General features: G+C 36.6%; 1 protein-coding gene across 3 annotated transcripts in view; it reads left to right on the top strand.

The window, feature by feature from the left end:
* The window catches only part of LOC148942667 (inactive phospholipase C-like protein 1), a 440,344-nt gene that overhangs the window by 168,109 nt on the left and 245,540 nt on the right, over nucleotides 1-26,695 (top strand). For all 3 annotated transcript variants that reach the window (XR_016143118.1, XM_089102764.1, XM_089102765.1), the window contains exons 9-10: nucleotides 11,846-11,963; nucleotides 22,431-22,596. Coding sequence is in view for 2 of the 3 variants with exons in the window: in XM_089102764.1 (XP_088958890.1) it covers nucleotides 11,846-11,963; nucleotides 22,431-22,596 (284 nt within the window). In the remaining variant the exon portion in view is untranslated. The remainder of the gene's footprint in view (nucleotides 1-11,845; nucleotides 11,964-22,430; nucleotides 22,597-26,695) is intronic.

The raw sequence follows: 26,695 nt of genomic DNA, 5'->3' as shown, positions 1-26,695 counted from the left end.
ACTACGCTGAACAAAATGGATATCTCAAAATTTTGATTGGATGTGTTTGGGGAAATGATGGGCGCGGAGGGGGGCCTAGCTGCTCTTCAATCACTTTGACTATTTAAAAGGGTGCTAGCCCTTTGAATTTCCAATCGAATGAGCCTGTTTTGAAGTTTCTATGACAACACCTTCTATAAAAACCTTAAATGCCCCCAGGACATAACTTAAAACCCTTGCCCTGAGGGTTGTGGGGGAGTTTCCTCCTCAAAAATATATATTCTATCTGGAAATTAACTACGCTGAACAAAATGGCTATCTTAAAATTTTGATTGGATGTGTTTGGGGAAATGATGGGCGTTGGGGGGGGGCTAGTTGCCCTCCAAACACTTTCGAATATTTAAAAGGGCACTAGCCCTTTGAATTTTCAATCGAATGAGCCTGTTTTGAAGTTTCTACGGCAACGCCTTCTATGAAAACTTTATATGCCCCAGGGCATAACTTAAAACTCTTGCTCTGAGGGTTGTGGGGGAGTGTCCTCCTCAGAAATATATTTTCTATCTGGAAATCAACTACGCTGAACAAAATAGCTATATCAAAATTTTGATTGGATGTGTTTGGGGGAATGATGGGCGTGGGGGAGGGGGCTAGTTGCCCTCCAATCGTTTCCGACTATTAAAAAGGGCACTAGAACTCTCGATTTCCAACGAATGAGCCCCCTTTGAAGTTTCTACGGCGACCCCTTCCGTATGAAGTGCCTCTGGGAAAAAAATAATAAAACATTGGAGCCGTATGGCCTTTACTATAGGCCACGCTACGGCGTTGCCTCTGATCGTGAATGTACGGCAACCGAATAGAATCACTCTCCCTCATAGGCTTTAGCTCAACAATCGGTATATCATCATCGCCGGCAATACCTCTTAATAAATAATCCTGAAGAATAAATTGGTCTTGAAAAAAAAAAAAAAAAACAAGAAATAGCACTTGAAAAAAGAGAGACAAAAAAAACCTGTATAAAAGGTCATCAATTGACCAGATACGCCTGATTGGAGCAGTCTCAGTTTCGCGCACAAAAATACGGCCTTGATCAGACCACACACTGCGACTTCCAAACTTATTTCTTGAAGCGCTCAGAAGATTGCGCTTACGTTTTGTAAGGTTCTCAGCTACAAATAAGCCTGAGCCACTAAGCTGCTTCTTCGCTTTAAACACATGGCGAGCTATTTCTTTTGATCAAAACTGAACGAGAACAGGGGCAACTTTATCTGGTCTTTGAACATTATTTCTTTCAACTCTAAATCGCTGAACACTAACTATGTCTGAATCCTTAATATTTGTTAGACCCATCTTGACAAACAATACGCGCTTCATGGTGTCCCCTACACTCTGCGAAGGAATCTGCTTCACACCATTAAACAACAGGGAATTACTTCTCCCTTCCTGCTCAATGTCTTCTAGCTTGAGCTCAAGCTGATTCACGCGATTTTGCAATAAATTAATCATAGGCATGCATGTTATTACATGTTTTTCAATCAGTTTAAATTTAGGATAAAACTCAACATGTATTGCATCATAGATTTCAGAAAAGTTCATTCATTCGAGGCTTGACAAGACTATGGATGGTGGTGTGTAATTGCGTAACAACCATTATGGAGAGTCGCTCGTGGATCTTTGTGTAGGTGGAAGAAACATTCTTGAAACCTCAAAATTTTTTTTTTATGCCCAGGCAATACAGCAGAAGATTTGAGGGGGGGTGAGAAATGAATCTCTTTTCGTACTTGATTCCCGGAAAGATTTTGGAACTATATGTGTAATATTGGTACTGGGCGTGAAGGGCTGATAGTACTAGTTTACTTAATTCTTAATAAAGATATTGTTTTTTTGTAAAGTAGGATAAATATTAGTGTGTTCATGCGTTTCAGTAGAACGTCAGAATAGACCAAACAGTAGTTAATCAAAAAGTTCGTCGTAACGAACTGTAAATAAGTAAGGAGCGACCCGGCTCAATAGTAACCGAAACTCTAAAAACAGAATTTTAATACCAATAGATATATCAAAAGAATCATCTTATTGCGCTGATTTTAAATATATAAGTTTCAGTAAGTTTAATCTTACCAATCAAAGTGTACGAGCCTGAGAAAATACGCCTGAGTTTCTAAAAAGGTGGGGATCATCCCCTAAAACTCTTAGAATCTTAATGAAAATTACATCATCAAATTCAGCGTATCAGAGGACCCTACTGTAGAGGTTTCAAGCTCCTATCTGCAGAAATGTGGAATTTTGTATTTTTGCCAGAAGAAAGATCACGGATGCGTATTTATATGTTTGTTTTTTCCCCAAGGATAATCGTATTGACCCAGTGGTCCCAAAATATCGGGAATGGGCTCATTTAAAGGGAAATTAAAAGTTCTAGTCCGCTTTTTAAGTGACCAAAAATATTAGAGGGCAACTAGGCACCACCAGGCCCCTTTTTTCTCAAAATCATCTGATCAAAACTTTGAGATAGTCATTTTGTTCAGCATAGTTGAAAGACCGAATAACTATACCTTTGGACATATCATGACCCTATACCCCCATGGGGAAAGTTTTTAAATTACAAAATTTGCCCATTGTTTACCAATAGTATTTGTTATCGGGAAGTATACATAAATTACTCTTGTGTGTGGGGGGACGGGCGAATTTTCTGCTGGTGGGATTTTCCACGGGGACAATTTTCTATAAGGAGGAAAGTTTCCAGGGGTTAAACAATTCAGGGGAAATTTTATACTGGTGGAATTTGACAGAATTCCTATCCGCAATTCTTCTTATATCTTGCTTTCCCTTTGTCGACTCAATTTTAGATGCGAAGATCTTAAGGGTAATTGTCCGGGGTAAACTTTCATCAGGATTGAATTGTCTAGAGAATAAATCTGTGGGGAGGAGTGATTTTTCCGTGGAGGTGTAGCCAGACTTCTTGGCATTTCTAAAAGAAAATGATCAGAAATTAAATAAGTAAAAAAATCAACTGAAAGTAAGGAGCAACATTAAAACTTAAAACGAACTTAAATTATTACGTATGACGGGGGTTGCTCCTCCTTAACACCTCGCTCTTTACGCTAAGGTTTGAATCATGTCCCTCTTCTATAAGAACGACTCCTGAAACACTCTATTCGTTTAATTAGAAGAATAAGAAGCTTTTTAAAAACTATTAAAAAGCTTTGGCGTAAAGAGCGAGGTGCTGAGGAGGAGTAACCCCCACATATACGTAATAACTTCTGTTCGTTTTAAGTTTTAATGTTGTTCTTTACTTTTAGTTGAATAAAATTGTTTTTGTTTTAATTATTTTCTAATCGTTTTTTAAATAATGCCATTATAAAACAAATATTTAAGACTGAACATTTTAACTCGCTATAACTACGCCCACAGAGAATGAAAAACTTAGGAGTTGAGTAGTATGCTAGTATGCAGTCTGAACGGGCCCATATCCCATCATTACGAGCGGGCCCATATCCCATGATTACGAGCGGGCCCATATCCCATCATCCCGAGCTGGTCCATATTACATCATTCCGAGCGGGCCTATATCCAATCATTCCGACGACACACATATCCCACATTTTTGAGTAGACACATATGGCGTTATCGCCATTTCTGGTTGATAAAGAAAACTCTCGGAAATGCTTACCAGCTGTTATTTCTTTGTGAAAAGGGCAAATAGGGCCTTTGGATACAAGCGCCTAGGGGCAGTACCCTTCACGTAATCATTGATATAAAAAGTTGATAGTGAGTTACTTAGTATCGCAGTTCCACTTAGACATTTGATTAGTTTACATCGTTTCAAGTTGGAAAAAACATTCTAATCATAGGCAGCGCAATAGCGCTGCCTAAGTAAAGAACGACGTTGGCAGAATGTATTTTTTTTTCTTGGTCTTAGACCAGGGCACTTCGCATCGAAGGAGTTGTCGATAAAACTTCGATAAGGGCTCATTCGATTGGAAATTGGAGTGGCTAGTGTCCTTTTTAATAGCCGAAAGTAATTGGAAGGTAACTAACACCCCTTCCACGCCTACCATTTCCCCATACACATCCAATCAGAATTTTGAGATAACCATTTTGTTCAGCGTAGCTGATTTGCAAATAGAAAGTATGTTTTTGCGGAGGACACACCCCCACATCCCTCAGGGCAAGGGTTGTAAGTTATACCCTGGGGGTATATAAGGTTTTTTATAGAAAGTGTTGTCGTAGGAACTTCAAAAAAGGCTCGTTCGATTGAAAAAAAGCTATTGCTCTTTTCAATAGTCGAAAGTGATTGGTGGGCAACTAACCCCCCTCTCACGCCCACCTTTTCCCCAAACACATCCAATCCAATTTTTTAAATAGCCATTTTGTTCAACGTAGTTGAAAGCTCTGAAAATTAGGTCTTTGAGGATGAAACCCTCCCCCCCCCACAGCCCTCAGGGCAAAGGTTATTAATTATGCCATCCGGGCATATAAGGTTTTCATAGAAAGTGTGGTCGTAAAAACTCAAAGGGGCTCATTCGATTGAAAATTCAAATGGCTAGTGCCCTTTTTAATAGTCGAAAGTGATTGGAGGCAACTAGCACACCTTCCACGCCCACCCTTTATCCAAACACAACCAAACAAAATTTTGAAATAGCCATTTTGTTCAACGTAGTTGAAAGTTCTGGAAATTAGGTTTTTGAGAATGACAACCCCCTCAAAGCCCTCAGGGCAAGGGTTATAATTTATACCCTGGGGGTATATAAGATTTTATTGAAAGCTGTGTCCTAGAAACTTGAAAAAGCGTGCATTCGATTGGAAGTTCAAATGCTTAATATCCTTTTTAATAGTCGAAAGGGATTGGAGGGCAGCTAACCCCCCTCTCACGCCCGCCCATCTTTTCCCCAAACACATAAAATCAAAATTTTTAGATGGCTATTTTGTTCAACATAGTTGAAAGTTTTTGAAATTAGGTTTTTAAGGATGATGACCCCCCCCCCCCAACAGCCCTAGGGGCAAGGATTGTAAGTTATGCCCTGGGGGCATATAAGGTTTTAAAAAGAAAGCGTTGTCATAGAAATTTTAAAAAGGGCTCATTCTATGGGAAATTGAAATGGCCAGTGGCCTTTTTAATTGTCGAAATTAATTGGAGGGCAACTAACAACCCTCTCACGCCCACCATTTTACCAAACACAAGCAATCAAAATTTTGAGATATCTATTTTTTTCAACGTAGTTAAAAGTTCTGGAAACTATGTTTTTGAGGATGAAAATTTCCCACGGCCGTCAGGGCATAGGTTGTAAGTTATGCCCTTGGGGTATATGATGTTTTAATGAAAGCGTTGTCGTAAAACTTCAAAAACGGTTCATTACACAGAAAATTGAGAGGGCTAGTACCCTTTTTAATAGTTGAAAGTAATTGAAGGGCAACTAACCCCCCTCTCACGCTCAGCATTTCCCCAGACACATCCAATCAAAAATTTGAGATATTCATTTTGTTCAACGTAGTTAAAAGTTCTAGAAATTAGGTCTTTTAAGATGACAACCCCCTCAGAACCTTCCGGGCAAGGGTTGTAAGCTATACCCTGGGGGCATTAAAAGTTTTTTTTTATAGAAAGTGTTGTCGTGAAAACTTCAAAAAGGGCTTATTTGATTGGAAATTGATAGGGCTAGTACCCTTTTTAAATGTCGAAAGCGAATGGAGAGCAACTAACCCCCTCTCACGCCCACCATTTCCATTTCCACATTCAATTAAAATTATGAGAGAGCCATTTTGTTTAAAGTAGTTGAAAGTTCTGGAAATTATGATTTTGAGGATGAAAAACCCCCTAAATCCCTCAGGGCAAGGGTTGTAAGTTATGCCCTGGGGGCATATAAGGTTTTTATAGAAAGGTTTTTCATAGTAACTTCAAAAAGGGCTCATTTGATTGGAAATTGAAAGGGCTAGTGCCCTTTTTAATAGTCAATAGTGATTGGAGGGCAACAAGCCATCTCTCAAGCTCACCATTTCCCCAAACACATCCAATCAAAATTTTGAGATAGCCATTTTGTTCAACATGGATGAAAGTTCTGGAAATTAGGTCTTTGATGACACTCCCCCTAGAGCCCTTATGGCTAAGGTTTTAAGTTATGATCTGGGGGCATATAAGTTTTTCTTATAGAAAATGTTGTCGAAGAACTTCAAAAAAGGCTCATTCAATTGGAAATTGAAAGGAATAGTGCCATTTTAATAGGTTAGTCGAAACTGATTGGAGGGCAACTAAGCTCCCTTTCACGCCCACCATTGCCTCAAGCACATCCAAACAAAATTTTGAAATAGCCATTTTTTCAACCTAGTTTAAAGTTCGGGATATTAAGTCTTTGAGGATGATCAACTCGACCCCCCCATACCCCTCAGGGTAAGGGTTGTAAGTGTTTCCCTGGGGGCATATAAGGTTTTTTATAGAGCGTTGTAATAGAAACTTCGAAAACTTCGAAGGTCTATTGCCCTTTTTAATAGTCAAAAGTTATTGGAGGAAAACTAATACCCCTCCAACGGCCACAATTTCCCCCAAAACAGCCAATACAAATTTTGAGACAGCCATTTTGTTCAACGTAGTTGAAAAGTCCGGAAACTATGTCTTTGAGGATAACACACCCCCAGAGTCCTCAGCGCAAGGGTTGTGAGTTATTCTCTGGGGGCATATAAGGTTTTATAGAAAGAGCTGTCGTAGAAAGTTCAAAAATGTCTCATTCGATTAGAAATTGCGAGCGCTAGTGCCCTATTTAATCCTCGAAAGTGATTAGAGGGCAACTAACGCCCCTCTCAAGCGTACCTCAAACACGCCCCTCAAACACGTCCTATCAAAATTTTGATATAGACAGTTTGTTCAACGTAGTTCAAAGTTCTGGAAGTTAGGTCTTTACCAGAGTTGTCGTATAAACTTCAAAAAGGACTCATTCAATTGGGAATTGAGATGGCTAGTGCCCTTATTAATAGTCAAACGTGATCGAAGGGTGAATCCCCCTCCCCATACCCATCGTTTTCTCAAACACTTATGATCAACATTGTGATATAGCAATTTTATTGAACATAGTTGAAGGGTCCGGAAATTATGTTTTGAGTATGAGAACCCCCAACAATCCCCAGGGCCAAGTTGTAAGTTATGCTTTGGGGGCATATCAAGTCATATAGAAAGTGTTTTCGTAAAACTAATAAAATTTTTGAGGTAGCCAGTCTATTCAAAATAGTCTAAATATCATATTACAATGCTTTTGGGGTTGAAACCAACCCCAAAGATTAGGGGCAAGTGTTGTAAGTTATGCCAAGGGGGCATTAAAGGATTTTATAGAAGGGATGGTTGTTTAACTTCAGAAGAGGCTCAGTCTTTCTTCTTCCAAAAAACTATGTCAATATAAAACGAACAGAAATTAATCAAAAAAATTTTTGCATAAAATAAGTTTTTTTCAAAAAAAGTAAAGAGCTCCATTAAACCAAAAATGAACAAAAATAGAATCAAATAACCTACCAAGCATACAACTACCACAAATCAGTATCAATAAAGAAATGAAACCCAAAACAAACAAACTATTAAAATAAGTCAAACTCAAAACGAGCAGAAATTAATCTGAGTTTGGTTATAAACACAATGCTTTCTAAAAGCCAGAATATAATTTGTACTTTCCTGAAAAAAAATCCTTTTTGAATGTTTTCACTTACAACTTTAAGAAAGCAAAAATTAATTAAGATTTTAAGAAATAAATATCAGCATATGTATATTAAACTAACAATGCACATTTTTTTTGTTAAAATCATATGAATTTTTTTTTCAGTAAAGTACAAATTATATTCTGGCTTTTAGAAAGCATAGGGTTTAGAACCCTACTCAGATTAATTTCTGTTCATTTTGAGTTTGACTTATTTTAATTTCTGTTTGTTTTGGGTTTCATTTAATTATTGATACTGATTTGTGGTAGTTGTAAGCTTGGTAAATTATTTGATTCTATTTTTGTTCATTTTTGGTTTAATGGAGTTCTTTACTTTTTTTTGAAAAACTTGTTTGTGCAAAAAGTTTTTTTTGCATTAGTCAGGTCTTAAGTGAGGGTAAAAATCGTGGGGGGACATGCTAATATCTGGTATTGGAAAAAGTTCTAATTGAATCGAGTTCACTGGCTGGATTTTAAAGAAGCCATACCCAGTGTCTCAGGGATTCAATGGACGGAGCCCTTACTGGATAAAATTACCCCTTTTTATTACCGCACTCACTCTCCTCAAATTCTGTATCTTATTATAAAACAGTAACACCAATCTTTAAATGTTCACTAGGCCACTCAAAGTATGTATCCCTTTAAGTGTTACTGGATATTGACCATTTAACTCCCATTAACTGCAAAGTTGTCCAACGTAGTCTTACTAGCTTCATTTTGCAGGGGTTTGTTAGCTGCCACGAGGAATGCATATTTGAAGCCCGAAGCCTTGTGTCGAAATTAAAGCGTTGTACACCTTGCCACTCCTTTAAATCTTTATTATATTTTATTCTCCCCTTCCCCCTCCCTATTCTTAAATTAAAATTCCTTTTAAATTTACCTACATTAACATCTAAACTCTAAATAAATAAAAACACCGATCCACTACCCCTATCACTATAATTATCCAATTTTGTCACTATACTATCCACCCAATCCATAAACACACCCTCAAAATTTTGTAAGTGTGGCTGAAGTGGTAGCATTTCAGTTTGCACATAACGCAAACGCACCTCATCTCCCTTTTCATTTAAATATGTATTTTTTTGCCATAGATGCCTTAATGCCATCTCTCCCACTCCCTCCCGAATCACTCTTTCAAGAATGGTTTCGAATCGCTCTTTCAAGAATGGTTTGAATGGTTCGAATCTCAAAATAGGAGTGCAATATATCTAACGGATCCGTCATGATGCTACCCACCATCAGTGAATTAGATCCAGGCTCAGCCCTATAAACATATACACTGTGAGGCAAAACAGACGGCCTTATGGGAATTTCATGTACCGCACCAACGTGTTCACCTATATTGTGAATGGTGGGGCTGTTGCGCGGTATGAAATCTCCCAGATCACTCAATATACCATCGAGTGTACTGGGACTTAGGTGACCAGCCCAAAAAAAGTATTCTCCGTTACATTTGGGGGATTGAAGGTAGTTGATAGAGCTGAAACTCCTGTTGAAGTATTAGCTAGTGTATTACTATTTACAGCACCGAAACATTCCACAAAAAACCTACCAATCCAATTTGGGGTGTGATCTGACTCGACATGGAGATTATTCTGGAATTGCAGTGGTTGTGTTAATATTGGTCGTAGAGATTGTTGGCCCCAAAGGGGTCGTTGGCCCCTCTCATAGAAGAGGTTTTGGGCCTATTCCATACCGTCGAAGGGGTTGTTGGCCCCTGGGATTGATAGTGGTGATAGCGAAGATATCGCCAAATTTATTTTTTTAATGTTTTTTTTATTAACCCAAAAAAGAATATTTTCATTGTGTGTGTGTGTGTGTGTGTTTGTGTGTGTTTGTGTGTGTTTGTATATATATATATATATATATATATATATATATATATATATATATATATATATATATATATATATATATATATATATATATATATATATATATATATATATATATATATATATATATATATATATATATATATATATATATATATATATATATATATATATATATATATATATATATATATATATATATATATATATATATATATATATATATATATATATATATATATATATATATATATGTATATATATGTGTTTGTGTTTCTTTTTGTGTTTGTGTTTTTGTTTGTTTTTTTGTTAGTGTTTGTGTGTTTGTTTATTTGTGTTTGAGTTTGTTTTTGTATTTGTGTGTGTTTATGTATGTTTGTGTGTTTGTGTGCGTATGAGGGAATGAATGAGAAGTTTTTTTTGGAATGATACGGTTTTATTGAGCGGAAAAAAGAATATTTTAATAGCCTCTAATTTACATGTATAATCATTTTTAATAATATACATACACAAACACAGACACACATACTGACATATCAGAGAGAATATTCAATTTTTCTTACGTTTTAATTGAGAGAGTTGGCCAATTACTAGGGGTTCTGTAGTCCGTCGACCATTGCCAATAGATCCTCTAACATTGACTCGTCTGCCTGGTCGGGTGATTTCAAGTATTCCTTCCCAATAAAATCTTTGATTACAAGTTCGTCATTTCACCGTTTTTTGTTGAATTATTGGCCTAGAACTAAAAGAAACTTTTCAATATCCATTTATGTTAAAGTTTGTAAAAATTAAGTTCAAATTTCTAAGTTCAAAAAAATTCTAGTTCAACAAAATAAAAAAATTTCTGTTTAAAAAAATACTAGGTTCCCGATAGAGAAATGTCACTACAAGTATTATTTTTCTTATAGAAAATAATCACGATTGACACATTTTTAACATCATCATTTTGTACTTTTAAAATATCACAGGATTTTTTTGCTATAAGTATATTTAATGTGATTTTAAGACACGGAAAAAAGTTTGAAACATATCAGTTTCAAAGTTCAATAAAAAAATAAGTAAAAAATCGTCAAGAATTTAACCGAGAATATATTTTTTCTGCAATTTTTTTTAAGACTCTCATTAAAAGTTTTTAGCTAGATACAAGGGACTAGCAACTTCATTAGCACATTGGGATATGGGCCCGCTCGGAAAGATGGGATATGGGCCCGCTCAGAATGATGGAGTTTGGACCCACTCGGACTGCATACTAGCACCCTACTGAGTTGGATATTCAGCGGTTTAACATGGAATGATAGGGATTATAGACTACTTGACTCAATGATAGTGTAACGTCTGGTGATTTCATTAAAGAGACATAAATGAAAATTGGATATTCCATTTGATGAATATGCAGTGTTATAGGATTGAAGCTGATGTTCCTCTCTAAATAATTAATCGGTATTTTCTTGCTCTCAAGCATCACTCCAAGTCAAAACCCAGTCTGCACAAAGTAGGCCTGAGTCAGCTTGGGAATATCTTGGGAGGTTAAGCAGCCTAGTTGAATGATAAAAAAAATATTTGTATATGATATTAAAAAAATATATAGTATTTAATATTCACAAAAAATATAATATTAAAAATTTTTTCTAATTAAAAATTAAATATTTTTATTTAAAATAATTTTTAATTAAAATAATAAAAATTTAATCCAAAAAACGAAGATGATTATCCGCCAGTGAACGAAACGAAGCGAAAAGGCAAAAGCAGATATTTTGGCAAGGACTCCACTAAGCCGTCCCCAGTGCTCAGAAAATAAAAAAAAACTAACCTTTTGAAGTGAAGTTTAACAAAGCAGAAGAAATAGCGAATAATAAAAAGCCAGAACTTAAAGTATCCTTAAAAACCAGTATGCAGCAAACTTGAAATCCTGTTATCAGGGGTTTGAGTCCTGGAGTCACTGGTTGTTTGGTTTCGAACGGGGGTCAGTGGTGTGAATCTGCAAGCTCAGCTAGAGGTTACCGAGCTCTAAATGGGAAACTGGAGAAAACCGGGGGAAAACACGGCAAAGTGTCTGATGATCTGTCCCCAACCACGCATTGCACTCCCGGCCGAAGGCATCCAATCAGGAGATCGGTACCTGCACAATGCAAACCTCTGGTCAGCAAGTGAAAAAGATTTTTAAGAATGTAGCAGTATAGGCTGGAAGAAAAGGAATATAATTGTCAAATATTATAGGACATTCATTTTTGTTTAACTAGCACCAGTGTCTACTCTTTTAAGTTTTTGATTTTCTTTAACTAGAGCTATTATAGCCACTATAATTGACTAAAACTATAATTGAATCGAGGTATAGAATACTAATATATTAATTTACCGTTTTAGTGGACTGTTGGGATGGACCTGATGGACCTGTGGTGTGCCATGGCAATACCCTCACCTCAAAAATTCTCCTTTGTGATGTTATGGCAACCATTAAAGAACATGCTTTTGAAGCATCTGAGTAAGTACTGAGATAACAAAAGCTTAACCTTAATGAAGCAAAAGCGTTTTCAAATAAAAAATTTAGTTTTTGAATCCCCATGAAGTTTTACTTTTAGAGGAATTTTCAGAAACGATCTAAAGTAAGATCAGACTACTGAGATACCTTAACTTTACAATATACTAAACTAAACATATCTAATTCACTTCAGGCTTTAGAATACCTATGGCCTTATTATCCCCCCCCCATCCAAAACAATGCACCCTACTTTTTCTTACTTTTTATGCAAAATTGGCTCTGCTGAAAAAGTTTTTTAAGCTTTTTTGTATGCGGTTTCACATTTGTTTTCCTTAATTCTCTTATTTTTTAGAATAATCTCGTTTAAAAAGCTCTTAGAAGATTGAATCCTTCCAATTAAAATCTAATTTGGCCTTAAAGAAATCAGGGTTAGCAACAAGCTTAAAACTAAAGCTACATATAAGTTTCAAGACCAATAAAAGTGTTTCCGCCGGACAACTTCTCTGTGCGAACATAATTATTTATCTCTGAGCACATTGTTTACATATAAATTCTGTCGCTAGTGAGTAGCTCGCCGCAGAATGGTATCTGCTGCAAACTATTGATTATATGTCAAATTTTTAATTATAAAGCAATGCACGGTAATCTAATGGGCTATTGTCAAAAGCATAATACTTAACACACGATCTCCATGTTATTTACAAGATTCGGCACTTTGTGCCAAATTATAGCATAGAAAATAATAGTCAATAGTTTGGACGAGCATTCACAACCTGCAAATCAAACTTGAAAAAGAACAATACCCACAAAAGCCTCTCAATCTCCATGTTATTTACAAAATTTGGCATATTATGCCAAATTATAGCATGGCAAATACCAGTCCACTGTATAAACTAACATCCTCAACCTGCACTTGTCATCAAACTTGAAAACATCAAATTTCAAACAAATCAAACTTGAAACATCAAATTTCATGTATAAAGTGCCTAAATACTCAAACATTTATTCTTTATTTTCGTGAAAATTCCGTTTATTGAAGTACTTGTCATAGTCCAATTACTAGTTGAATGCAGTGTATTAGCTAAAAATACATATTTATTTATTGTAATCTGTTTATTTACGTTCCTCATTTTGAAGACGTAAGTCTTATGTTTATTTGACCCAGAAAGTAGGAGATCAGCTCACTGTTGGGGGTGTATTATTTTGATACAACAATGTATCGTATTCATGAGCTTCATATGTTCCTTGACTGATGAATTGAAGAATTGGCATCATATTTTTTATGCTATTTAAAAAAAATGGAATTCCTTCCTATTTCCTTATTTTTCCAAATAGTGTTTTGGTTCATTCTGTGCCTGATTTGCACCAAAAAATGTTTTAATATCCATTTAAATTACTTTACATAACTGGCCAGGTAAATTGAAGGAATTTCAAGGTTAGTCTGTAATTTGTACCGGGTCCGCGCTTAGTATGCTGCCCTGGAGGTTTATTTCAGGATGTTCCGACCATTCTGATTAAAGTGGTTATCAGGAAATTTCGAGCCTATATCGTGTGGGAGTTGTGGGGATGTATTGAGCATTGAAACACTGGAGGCTGCCCTTCGATCGGTTTTGACTTTGAAAAAAGTGTACTATAATTTTTTTTATTTCTGACCAAAGGATCCCCTTTCTAGGTATTCATGAATATCCGCTGTACATGACGAGGAAAAAAGGATAAAAATAGAAGACACATGACTCTTTACAAATTAAAAACTTTGTAAATAAGAGAGAGAGAGAGAGAGAGAGAGAGAGAGAGAGAGAGAGAGAGAGAGAGAGAGAGAGAGAGAGAGAGAGAGAGAGAGAGAGAGAGAGAGAGAGAGAGAGAGAGAGAGAGAGAGAGAGAGAGAGAGAGAGAGAGAGAGAGAGAGAGAGAGAGAGAGAGAGAAAGAGAAAGGCGAAGAGCATTCAAAATCACAATGGCTTGCCTGAATGCAAGAGTACTGGGAGCGGAGAGAGCACAGCCTCCTCCCCCTCGCTATCTTCCGGTGATGTTCATGTATTGTGAGATTTGAAGGAGAAGAAAAGGAACGCATGAAAAAATAGTATTTGGAAATGTTCCTTTCTTAATTAAGTACCTGACCTATTTACATAGCAAGAGATGTTCACTTTCTAGTGAATAAAAATATCCTCTTGGGAACTGGGAAGCCTATTTTTAGATATCTCTCTTTGTTGTATTAGAGGATATGTTGAATGGCTTTCGGGAGAAAATTATGTACACAGAAGAAACTGCTTTTGCTTTAGGCCAAGCCATGATAAAAGCTTAGTTTTACCAGTATCGCATAACAGTTAGCATATCAGAAATTAGCCTTAATAGGCACTCACAAGAAAATTGACTAGGAATCCTCATTCAATCATAGGCAGTGCGATAGCGCTGCCTAAGTAAAGAACGATGTGGTCACTATATTATTTATTTATTTTTTCTTCTTTCTCCATACCCGGGCACTTCGTATCGAAGGAGTTGTCGTAGAAACTTCAAAAAGGGCTCATTCGATTGGAAATTGGAGTGGCTAGTGCTCTTTTTAATAGACAAAGTGATTGGACGGCAACTGGCCCCCCTCCCCCCCCCCCCACAACCATCATTCCCCCAAACACATCCGATCAAAATTTTGAGATAGCCATTTTGTTCAGCGTAGTTGATTTCCAAATAGAAAATATTTTTTTGAGGAGGACACTCCCCCAGAACTCTCGAGGCAAGGGTTTTAAGTTATGCCCTGAGGGCATATAAGAAGGATGTTGGCAGAATGTATCATTTATTATTATTTTTCCTTTAGAGCAGGGCACTTCGTATCGAAGAAGTTGTCGTAGAAACTTCGAAAGGCTCATTCAATTGGAAATTGGAGTGGCTTGGGCCCTTTTTAATAATCGAAAGTGATTGTAAGGCAACTAACACCCCTTCCACAACCACCATTTCCCTAAACACATCCAATCAAAATTTTGAGATAGCCATTTTGTTCCGCGTAGTTGATTTCCAGATAGAAAATAGGTTTTTGAGGAGGATACTCCCCCATAACCCTCGGGGCAAGGGTTTTAAGTTACGCCCTGAGGGTATATAAAAACGATGTTGGCACAATGTATAATTTATTATTTTTTTCCTTTAGAGCAGGCCACTTCCCATTGAAGAAGTCGTCGCAGACACTTAGAAAAGGGCTCATTCAATTGGAAACTGGAGTGGATTGTGCCTTTTTCAAGATTCAATAGCGATTGGAAGACGGCTAACACCCCTTCCACACACACAATTTCCCGAAATACATCTCATCAAAATGTTTAGATATCTATTTTGTTCAGCGTAGTTGATTTTCAGATGGAAATTATGTTTTTGAGGAGGATACTGCCCTACAGCCCTCAGGGCAAGGGTTGTAAGCTATTCCCTAGGGCCATATAAGGTTTATATAGAAGGTGTTGTCGTAGAAACTTCAAAAAAGGCTCATTCGATTGGAAATTCAAAGGGCTAGTACCCTTTTAAATAGTCAAAAGTGACTGGAGAGCAACTAGCCCCCCCCCCACGCCCTGCCTTCCCCCCAATACAGCCAAAACAAATTTTGTGATAGCCATTTTGTTTGGCGTAGTTGATTTCCAGATAGAAAATATGTTTTTGAGGAGGATACTCCCCCATAACCCTCGGGGCAAGGGTTTTAAGTTACGCCCTGAGGGTATATAAAAACGATGTTGGCACAATGTATAATTTATTATTTTTTTCCTTTAGAGCAGGCCACTTCCCATTGAAGAAGTCGTCGTAGAAACTTAGAAAAGGGCTCATTCAATTGGAAACTGGAGTGGCTTGTGCCTTTTTTAATAGTCGATAGCAATTGGAAGGCAGCAAACACCCCTTCCACACCCACAATTTCCCGAAACATAGCCAATATAAATTTTTAGATATCTATTTTTTTTAGCGTAGTTGATTTTAAGAAAGAAATTATGTTTTTGAGGAGGATACAGCCTTCAGGGCAAGGGTTGTAAGCTATTCCCTAGGGCCATATAAGGTTTATATAGAAGGCGTTGTCGTAGAAACTTCAAAAAAAGCTCATTCGATTGGAAATTCAAAGGGCTAGTGCCCTTTTTAATAGTCGAAAGTGATTGGAGGACAATTAGCCCCCCCCCCACACCAAGGATTTCCCCAAATACCACGGATAGAAATTTTGAGATAGCCATTTTGTTCAGCGTAGTTGATTTCCACATGTAAATTGTTCTTTTTTGAGGAGGACACTCCCCCACAGCCTTCAGGGCAAGGGTTGTAAGTTATGCCCTGGGGGTATATAAGGTTTTTATAGAAGGCGTATCGTAGAAACTTCAAAAAAGGCTCATTAGATTGGAAATTCAAAGGGCTAGTGCCCTTTTTAATAGTAGAAAGTGATTGGAGCGCAGCTAACCCCCCTCTGACGCCCACCGGTTCCCCAAACACATCCGATTAAAATTTTGAGATAGCCATTTTATTCAACAAAGTTTTAAGTTCTGTATTTTAGGTCTTTGAGGATGACAACCCCTAACAGCCCTCAGGGCAAGGGTTGTAAGTTATACCCTGGGGGCATATAAAGTTTTATAGAACGCGTTGTCGTAGAAACCTCAAAAAGGGCTCAGTCGATTAGAAATTGAAATAGCTAGTGCCCTTTTTAATAGTTGAAAGTAATTGCAAGGCAACTAAAACCCCTTCCACCCCCACCATTTCCCCAAACACATCCAATCGAAATTTTGAGATAGCTATTTTGTTCCACGCAGTTAAAGTTCAGAAAATTATACCTTTGAGCAGGACACTCCCCCTACAGTCTTCAGGGCAAGGGTTATAAGTTATGCCCCAGGGGCATATAAATTTTTATTGAAATCTTTGTCGTAGAAACTTGAAAAAGGGCCCTTTATTTTGGAAACTCAAAGGTCTAGTGTCCTTTTTAATAGTCGAAAGTGATTTGAGGGCAACTAGCCCCCCTCTCTTGCCCACCTTTTCCCCAAACACATCAATCAAAATTTTTAGATAGCCATTTTTTTCAGTGTTGTGGATTTCCAGATAGAAGTTATGTTTCTGAAGAGTACACTCCCCCACAGCCCTCAGGGCAAGGGTTGTAAGTTATGCTCTGGGGGCATATAAGGTTTTTGTAGAACGCGTTGTTGTAGAAACTTCAAAAAGGGCTCATTCGATTGGAAATTGCCCTTTTTAATAGTTGAAAGTGATTGTAAGGCAACTAACACCCCTTCCACGCCCACCATTTCCCAAAATATATCCAATAAAAATTTTTAGATAGCCATTTTGTTCAACGCAGTTTAAAGTTCAGGAAATTGTACCTTGAGCAGGACACTCCAACACAGTCTTCATGGCAAGGGTTATAAGTTATGGCCTGGGGGCATATAAGGTTTTTATTGAAATCTTTGTCGTAGAAACTTGAAAAAGGGCTCATTCGATTGGATATTCAAAGGGCTAGTGCCCTTTTGAATATTCGAAAGTGATTTGAGGGCAACTAACTTCCCTTTTACGTCCACCTTTCCCCCAAACACATCCAATCAAAATTTTTAGATTGCCATTTTATTCAACGTAGTTGAAAGTTTTGGAAATTAGGTCTTTAAGGATGACAACCCCTCCACCCCCACATCCCTCAGGGCATGGGTCTTAAGTAATGCCCTGGGGGCATATAAGGTTTTTAAAGAAAGCAATGTTGTAGAAACTTCAAAAAAGGCTCATTCAATGGGAAATTGAAAGGGCTAGTGCCCTTTTAGTAGTCAAAAGTGATTGAAGGGCAACTAACCCCCTCTCACGCCCACCATTTCCCCAAACACATCCGACCAAAATTTTGAGATATCCATTTTGTTCAACGTAGTCGAAAGTCGAAAGTTCTGGAAATTAGGTCTTTTAGGATGATAACCCCATCAGAGCCCTCAGTGCAAAGGTTGTAAGTTATGCCCTGGAGGCATATAAGGTTTATATAGAAAGCTGTTGTAGAAATTTCAAAAAGGGCTCATTTGATTGGAAATTAAAATTGCCCTTTTTAATTGTCGAAAGTGAGTGGAGAGTAATTAATCCCCCTCTCACGCCCACCATTTCCCCAAACACATTCAATCCAAGTTTAGAGGTTGTTCAACGTAGTTGAAAGTTCCGAAAATTATGTATTTAAGGATGACAAACCCCCCAGAGTCCCCAGGGCAAAGGCTGTGAGTTATGCCCTGGGGGCATATAAGGTTTTTAATGATAGAGTTGTCGTAAAAACTTCAAAAGGGGCTCATTCAGTTGGAAATTAAAGGGCTAGTGCCCTTTTTAATAGTTGAAAGTGATTGGAGAAAGACTAACGCCCCTTTCACGCCCACCATTTTCCCAGACACATCCAATCAAAATTTTTTGATAGCCATTTTGTGTAACGTAGTTGAAAGTTCTGGAAATTAGGTCTCTGAGGATGACAACCCCCCTCAGCCCTCAGGGCAAACGTTGTAAGTTATCCCCTGGGGGCATATAAGTTTTTATTGAATGCCTTGTTGTAGAAATTTCAAAAGGGCTCATTTGATTGAAAATTGAAAGGGCTAGTTTCTTTTTTAATAGTTGAAAGTGATTGGAGAAAGACTAACGCCCCTCTCACGCCCATCATTTTCCTAGACACATCCAATCAAAATTTTGAGATAGCCATTTTGTTTAACGTAGTTGAAATTTCTTGAAATTGGGTCTTAGAGGATGACAACCACCCTTACAGCCCTTAGGGTAAAGGTTGTAATTTAGGCCCTGGGGGCATATAAGGTGTTTATAGGAAGTATTGTCGTAGAAATTCAAAAAGGGCTCTTCTGTTGGAAATAGAAAGGTCTAGTGCCCTTTTTAATAGTCGAAAGGGATTGGAAGGCTTGACATTTTTATAGTAAAGATCGATGTGGGTATAATGTATTATTATTTTTTTTTTGTTGTTGTTTAGACCAGGGCACTTTGTATCAAAGGAGTTGTCGTAGGAACTTCGAAAAGGGCTCATTCGATTGAAAATAGAAAGGGCTGATGCCCTTTTTAATAGTCGAAAGTGATTGGAGGGGAAAACTAATCCCCCTCCCAAGCCCGCCCTCCCATTTGAATTTATGCTTAAAAACTAAATGTTGCCATAAGACTAAATCAAAATGCACTGTGTTAATGCCAATTCCCAATAAGGCATCTCAGCAGTATCCAGGGTATTATGTTCAAACTTTCGGGGCTGCTTCTGCTCTTAAAATTTAACCAAATCAAAATAGCGTAAGTGTATCCAAGCTATCAAAGAAAGTAAACAGATTTTTTTGTTAATGGTATCAATTTTTCCATTTCAGGTCAACTAGAGGAGGTATGAAACTAAATTAAACGCTACTATTTGTGTCAAGATTTTTAAGAGGGTGTATGTTGTTAAAAATTGCTGAAAATTATTCTCCAGCATAAAAATAGCAGGCCAAACTATAAATTCTTAAAAAAACGAAAAGATTTAAAGTATTATTTTCTTTTTCTCTGAAAAGACTATGTCAATGTATAACGAACAGAAATTAATTAAAAAAAACTTTTTCTATAAAATGAGTTTTTCAAAGAAAAGTAAATAGCTCACTTAAACCAAAAAATAGCAAAAATAAAAGAAAACAATCTACTAAGCGTGGAACTACCAAAAATAAGCATTGTTAAATAAATGAGACCCAAAACGAAAAAAAATCACAATGAACAACCGAGTCAAACTCAAAACGAGCAGAAATTAACTTAAGTTGGGCTCAAAACCCCTATGCCTTCCCAAGGCCAGAACATAATTTGCACTTTACTGAAAAAAATACAAATGAATGTGCATTGTCAATTTAATATATATATATATACTGATATTTAGTAATCAAAATGTTAATATTATTTGATTTATTAAAGTTAGAAATGTAAAAACATTTAAATTTTGTTCAGTAAAGCGCAAATTATGTTCTGACTTTGGGAAGGCATAGGGGTTTTAAGCCTAACTTATGTTAATTTCTGCTCATTTTGAGTTTGACTCGGCTATTTATTGTAATTTCTGTTCGTTTTGGGTTTCATTTATTTATCAATGCTAATTTGTGGTAGTTTCACGCTTCGTAGATTATTTTATTTTATTTTCGCTCATTTTTTGTTTAATGGAGAACTTTACTTTTCTTTGAAAAACTTATTTTGTGGAATAAGTTTTTTTTAGTTAATGTTATGAAAAACTGGACCTAAAATCGATCTTTTGCACCAGAAAAAAAACTATGAAATCTATAATATTAATTATGCGTGTGGTTCAATTTAATTTTCAGTTTTATGACAGGAGGATACAGCTGTATCTCAACAACTTTTTGTATCTCAACAGCTATAATGTGTGATTCTGATAGATTTTTTTAAATCGAACTTAAATATGAAATCAAAACATGTTTCAAAAATATCTTACTGAGTTTGTAAGTTACCTACGACCTTAGAATTTTCTATTTATACTTCTTCTATTAAATCCAACCGATAATCAGTTTTTTTTTACCATAAGCTGCATAATTAATTTTGAATGGTTTTAATTTTCGTTTTTCAAAATCGCTCCTATTAAAAAAAAACAAACTAAATCACACAGCAAAATAGCGGGTTGTAATATTAGCTCGTTTGCACATTTTTAATACTTTTAATATGATTCACCTTTTTTGTGTTTTCTTGACATTTTTCTAAACCGAAACCAATACATACGGACGCGAGTAGATAAAAAATACACAAAATAAAGAAAATCAAATATAAATGACCACAATTAGATGTTTTACGTATAGTTTTCAATTAAGGGCATTGAATTTTAACTAAAGGTATAAAATTTGTGGCAAATATTTGTGATAAACTCACGTAGGCTCCAATCTCATATAAGAAAACTTTTTATTCCCATTCTACCTAATTCTGAAAACTGGACGACTACTTGCTGACTGAATCGTAATTGCAGTGTCGAACAGATAAGACTGATCTATATGCACCATTCTTTCTGGATAAGAGATGGTAAAAAAAAAAAAAAAAAAAAAAAAAAAAAAAAATGCAGACTAACGAAATATTAATGAAAATGGAAAGACTTAACCTTAATTCTTTGTTTGACTTCTCTTAAAGTTATCAAAGGAAAACTATCAAAGAAGTTTTTATACTTATATACATCAAAAGAATGTTCTTTCTATGGTAATTTCAAATTTTTGAAACTCATTAAGCCTAAATTATTAGTCAAAAGTTAACAGCTTGAGAATATTTATCTAGAATTAAAAACAAAATCAAAAAGAGGAATGATTTTGAGCAAAATTACATCATCAAATTCAGCTTATCAGGGAACCCTATTGCAGAGGTATAAATTATCTACAAACATGGGAAATTTTCGTTGTGCTAATAGTTTTAGAATATAGGAGATAGCTTGTTTATATGGATATTGAAAGTTTCGGGGCTTTTTTAAATGGTAAAAGAGATTGTGTGACAGTAAAGTGGCATTTTCTTTCATTTTGTCACAGAAAACGACAGTTTTACCACAAAGAGGTAAAACTTCTGAGACAGCTAATATATTTACAATTATGACAAAAGCATATATTAAGCTTTCCAGTTTGGGGAGTCATAGCGGCAGATTTTCTAACTTCATTTGAACTTTCAGATAGATATATAAGGAAGGAGAGGGGGAAATTAGCTCCTTAACTTCCTTTTACTCCGAGAAGTATTTTTAACTAGGGCTGTACAAAGGTGGATCTAGAGAAAATCTTGGGGGGAGGGGCTGTCCAATGTGACAAGGCCACCAATAGCTGACTAAATTGATAAATTTATTTTAAAAAAGGGAAAAAACAAGTGTGGATGCCAGAAATATCTTGGGGGTGATCACTCGGCCTCTGCCCTGGATCCTTTCCTGGGTCCTTATATGCATGCTACGGGGTGACAGGTCCTGATATATGCCAATATATTTTTATTGTAACATAAACGATTATACACATGTGCCAACCTACACAGAAGAGGGAGTGGTAGGGATTATCCCTATACGAAAAACATTCGTTCGAAGAGTTCCCTTTGAAAACCCTGAAATAGGTAGCTCTTAAGATAATTTTCCATAATATCGAAGAAATGCCTTACGTGGTAGCTAACCTTACATTTAAAAGAACGTTTGATCAATAGTTCGTAGCAAGAAACTAGAGGTTAAGAGTAGCTCCTATCCATAGAAACCGAAACTCGCAAAAAAAATAAATTTGAGTACAATAAATACATTCACATATTTTACTGTTAGCGCTGATTCTAGATATGTAAAACTCATTAGTTTTAAAAATCATTAGTGAAAAAAAAATGGCTGGAAAAAAAAAGTTTTCCGCGAAAAATATTATTGCTCCTTTTTCAATAGTTAAAACAAAGGTCTGCTGGTAATCATTAGAGTCAAAGGTCTGAAAGTTATTTTCATGTTTGTCCTATTGTCTTTCAAATGATATGTTTTAACCCTGCACCTTTGGAATAGTTGAAGTCAAAGCTTTTTCAGTGTAAATTTGTTTTTCATTCAAGGTACCCTCTCATAATTCACTTGGAGAACCACTGTAGCGTGAAGCAACAACTAGTTGCAGCTAAGCTGATCAATGATATTATGGGAGATCTTCTCTATGGCTCACAAAAACTAATTAGTATTGCATCACTTGCTCCGCAAGACCTAGTAAAGAAAATACTGATTATGGTAAGACATCTTCTCTGTATTGAACCAAAGCACCTGTCTGTATTTTCTTTGATCTTTTTGCTCCTTAAGGGAAATCTGTCTTTCCAGCACTATTTTTATAATATAAGTTAATTTCTAGGTCGTGGGCGAAGTGGTCAATTTATTATGATCCATGATTTCTGGATGTACAGAAAATAACCTGACGATAATGGGGTAAAATAAATTATGTCTGACGGGCGTTGATCATAGTGGGAGCGTGTCATGAAAAAGGCCTAAAGTAATCACTCGGTCAATGATATAGATATTTCTAGAAGTAAAAGCAATTTGTTACAGGTAATATTTGTGATAATAACCATTTAACATTCTTCTCCCTCTAGCCAGAGCTTAAATATGTTATTTGACCCTATTCTTTGGCAATCTTAACAATTTTAATATGAAAAACGTCGTTTTTCTGTAGCCAACTTTGAGTTTTGTTGAATATGTTTCTGGTCTTTACCAGGATTTTTTTTTTAGAAATTAAAGAACAGTCCGAAAGAAGTGTTTGGCTATATTCTTGAGTCAAATTTGCTAGAAGTTAAAGGTGGCATCATTCAGTATACCAAATAATTCTTTCTAAAACTTAATAAGGCTTCCTCTCCCATTTTTATTTCTGCTTGGGCCTATTTTTCAAATTGTTGGTTGGGATTCCTAAGTTTTTTTCTCTGTGAACCACTATACAAATGTCATGCAGTCTCTTACTTCTAGGATAGGATTGATTATTTAACTTTCTGGGCTTAAGTCCTGGAAGTTTTGAGATTTTCTTTTAATAAAGACTAATAAAAAAGCTATTCCTAAGATTTCGTGGTATTTGTAAATGTATTATAAGCTTTCTCGTGTTGACCTCAGCGGTTCATCGATAGGGGTTAGGTTACTTCCTTGTTTAAAGTCAAGACCTTAATATTTAAAATCTTCAAAGAAGAAGACTTACCCTGTGATAAAATAATGCTTAGGTTTTTTTTTACGATCAACACCAAATTGGATCAAACTAGGTACCATAATTAAGTTGTCTTTTTTAATTTTTTTTTTTTTAAGTTGACAATTTTAAATTCATTAAAAAAAAAAGGTAGCAATCACCACTAATACGTGAATATCCAAATATTTACATATTTTTTTCTTTTGAAATAAAAAAAGGTTAGGGCGACCAGATTCCTTTTATTGTATAATAATTTTCGCTTATAGTCACCAATGTTGCAGTTATAGCTGCAACATTGTAAAGAGCGAACCGCAGCCCATAGTAACCAAAAGTTTAAAAACGTGTTTCGAGAAAAACAAAACTGTCTAGTAAGAAAAATTGCTATTTGTAGCTGATTCGCAAATTGTAGCTGATTGTATACTAAAAGTTATCGATACCATGGTCTCTGAAAGACTACTGGGAGACTTACAATTATATCTCCGTTTTGTGCAGGCTAGTCGTAGAATTTTCCCCTAAGAGAAAGATCCTTTTTAATTTGGGTCGGTTTTGTGTTTTCAGTAAAACACTGGTTTTTGGAACTTTATTGATGCTGGAAAAATTACGAGCCAGTTTCTTTAAGCTCAGTTTTGTAGATGTATCTTGTGTAATCGGAGATGCAATATTTTTTTGTTTGTTTTAAATTTCAAATTCGCTCTCTGCTTCCATAAGACAAAAATTTAGTTTTCAAACTAATACAAACTTATAAAACATTCCTTTTCTATTTAGTCACTCGAAACAAAAAAAAAATCCACAGTTGATCCAAGTTTGAGTTAAAGAATTCTATGAATTAAGTCAAACAACATTACATAGTACAAACATAAAATATTAAGAATGGGTAAATTTAATACAAGTGTATATAGGAAATATGTTCTGAGACAATTCTGACTATACATGGTATATAAAAGGAAATGAAGAAAAACAAATAATAAAAGCTTGAAATCAAAACCAGGCTGATTTTCAGTCAGTCAAAAAAAGAAGAAGAAAAGAAATAATAATAAAAAAAAAAAATGACAAAGCAGATATTTTGGCCAAAAGTTCCACTAAGCCGTCAGTAGAAGTGACCCTATTGATCCCGTACCCACACCATATATGGGCATAGACTACTGTCAGTACACCATATAAGGGCATAGCCTCCCTAGGGAGAAAGATTGCGTAATGGGGTCAATGACCTCTTTTTCCAAGGTCGATTTATTTGATGTTTCTATGTGTAATAGCTCCGGGACGAAGGTTGCACATGCGCATTGAATTCTAACGGGAGCAATGTTATTGATCTAGGACTCGAGGGGGAAGTGAATTTCCAAGAACTTGAGTGCATAATCGAGGGGGAAGTGAATTTCCGAGAAATTGATTGTGTAATCGAGGGGGAAATTGTTGATTCTCGAATAGGAAATTAAGAAAAAAACATGGCTTCTTTAATCTGTGATTTACATAATCGCCAGGAGACATTATTGATTCACAAAGGGGAACTTAAGAAACAAACATGGCTTCATTGTTGTTTGGCTAGCCTAACCTGAGAACTTGATTTACATAATCGCTAGGGGAATTGTTGATTCACGAGCGGGGAAAATTAAGAAACAATATGATCATAGAGTCCATATTGTTTCTTTAATCTTTAGGCCTGTCACGAGTAGCACCTGTGAACTTGATTTACATAATTGCTAGGGGAAATTATTGATTCACGAAGGTGATAATTAAGAAACATTAAGGCTTCTTTAATCTTTGGTCTGAGGGATCAACGTTATTTAGGTCAGAGAGAAAAATTAATATTCTATTTTCAAATAGGGCTTCATTGATCTTTAGGGTCAGGAATTATAATTGACATCACTTGTAATCTTGGAATTATGCGGGAGTCTAAAGAGATAGAAATTATATTTTTAAATACGGCTTCACGGAGCTTTAAGTCGGAGAGGTAAATTGATATTCTAACGAAACCCTAATAGTTTAGCTAGGAAAATTTATGAGATGAAGAGATTCACGTAGGACAGGGTTTCCTAGAAATTTGAAATGCGTTAGCGCAGAGATGCCATTCAAAAGGAACACGCTGACATTACGTTTAGGGATTATTTGGGCGAAACGGTTTTATCCATTTTATGGGATTATTTCGGCGAAACCGTTAGAGACATTTTGAAAGAAGATTTTAGAAATGGTTTTAGAAGAGGTTTTAAGTGTGGTCGTTATAATACACAAGTTCCATTTGAACAGTGTTGTGAGGTCCTCTACCCCAACCCCAAAGGATTCCGATCCCCCACCACAACCCCGAAGGAAGCCCCCGGTACTCAAAGGCCCCCCAAGCTCCCATAGAGCCCCAACCCCCCAAAAGCCAACCACACACCCACAAACACCCTCCACTGGTACTCAAAGGGCCCCCCGACCCCCAAAGGGTACCCCGGACCCCAAAGGGCACCCCCAGACCCTCAACGGCCCTCCCCAGGTCCCCCAAAGGCCCATCGAGCTCCCACAGGACCAACGGGGTCCCACAGGCCCTCCACCGGTCCCCAAATGTCACCCAGACACCCAAAGGCCCTCCCTGTGCCCCAAAGGCCCTCCCTGTGCCCCAAAGGCCCTCCCCCGGCCCCCTCCTCCTCCTCCTCCCACCTCCTCCTCCTCCCTCCTCCTCATCCTCCTCCTCCTCCTCCTCCTCCTCCTCCTCCTCCTCCTCCTCCTCCTCCTCCTCCTCCTCCTCCTCCTCCTCCTCCTCCTCCCACCTCCCCCCACCTCCTCCCTCCTCCTCCTCCCTCTTTCTCCTCCTCCCCTCTCCTCCCCCCCCCATTCCCTCCCCATTTTTTATACTTTTTTTGTGCATTGAGACACAGAACGACCCCCTGCCCCCGCCCCCTCCCCCTCCAAAGGTCTGATTTTTTCAAAGTTCATTTTGAATTTCTTTCATTGAAATGCAAGAGTTGGAATATTTCAGTAGTGTTTGGTTGCGGTTTACCATGTCATAGCTACATTTTCATGATTTTTCAAAGTTCATTTTGAATTTCTTTCATTGAAATGCAAGAGTTGGAATATTTCAGTAGTGTGTTGTTGTAGTTTACCTTGTCACAGTTACATTGACTTAATTTTTAAAACTTCTTATTGAATTTATTTCGTTGAAATGCAAGAGTTGGAATATTTCACTAGTGTGAT

Source organism: Artemia sp. Qi Xiang Cuo, chromosome 16 (assembly GCF_049724085.1).
Source record: "Artemia sp. Qi Xiang Cuo chromosome 16, ASM4972408v1, whole genome shotgun sequence".
NCBI classification, from domain to species: domain Eukaryota; kingdom Metazoa; phylum Arthropoda; class Branchiopoda; order Anostraca; family Artemiidae; genus Artemia; species Artemia sp. Qi Xiang Cuo.
This window is presented reverse-complemented; position numbering and strand designations above follow the sequence as displayed.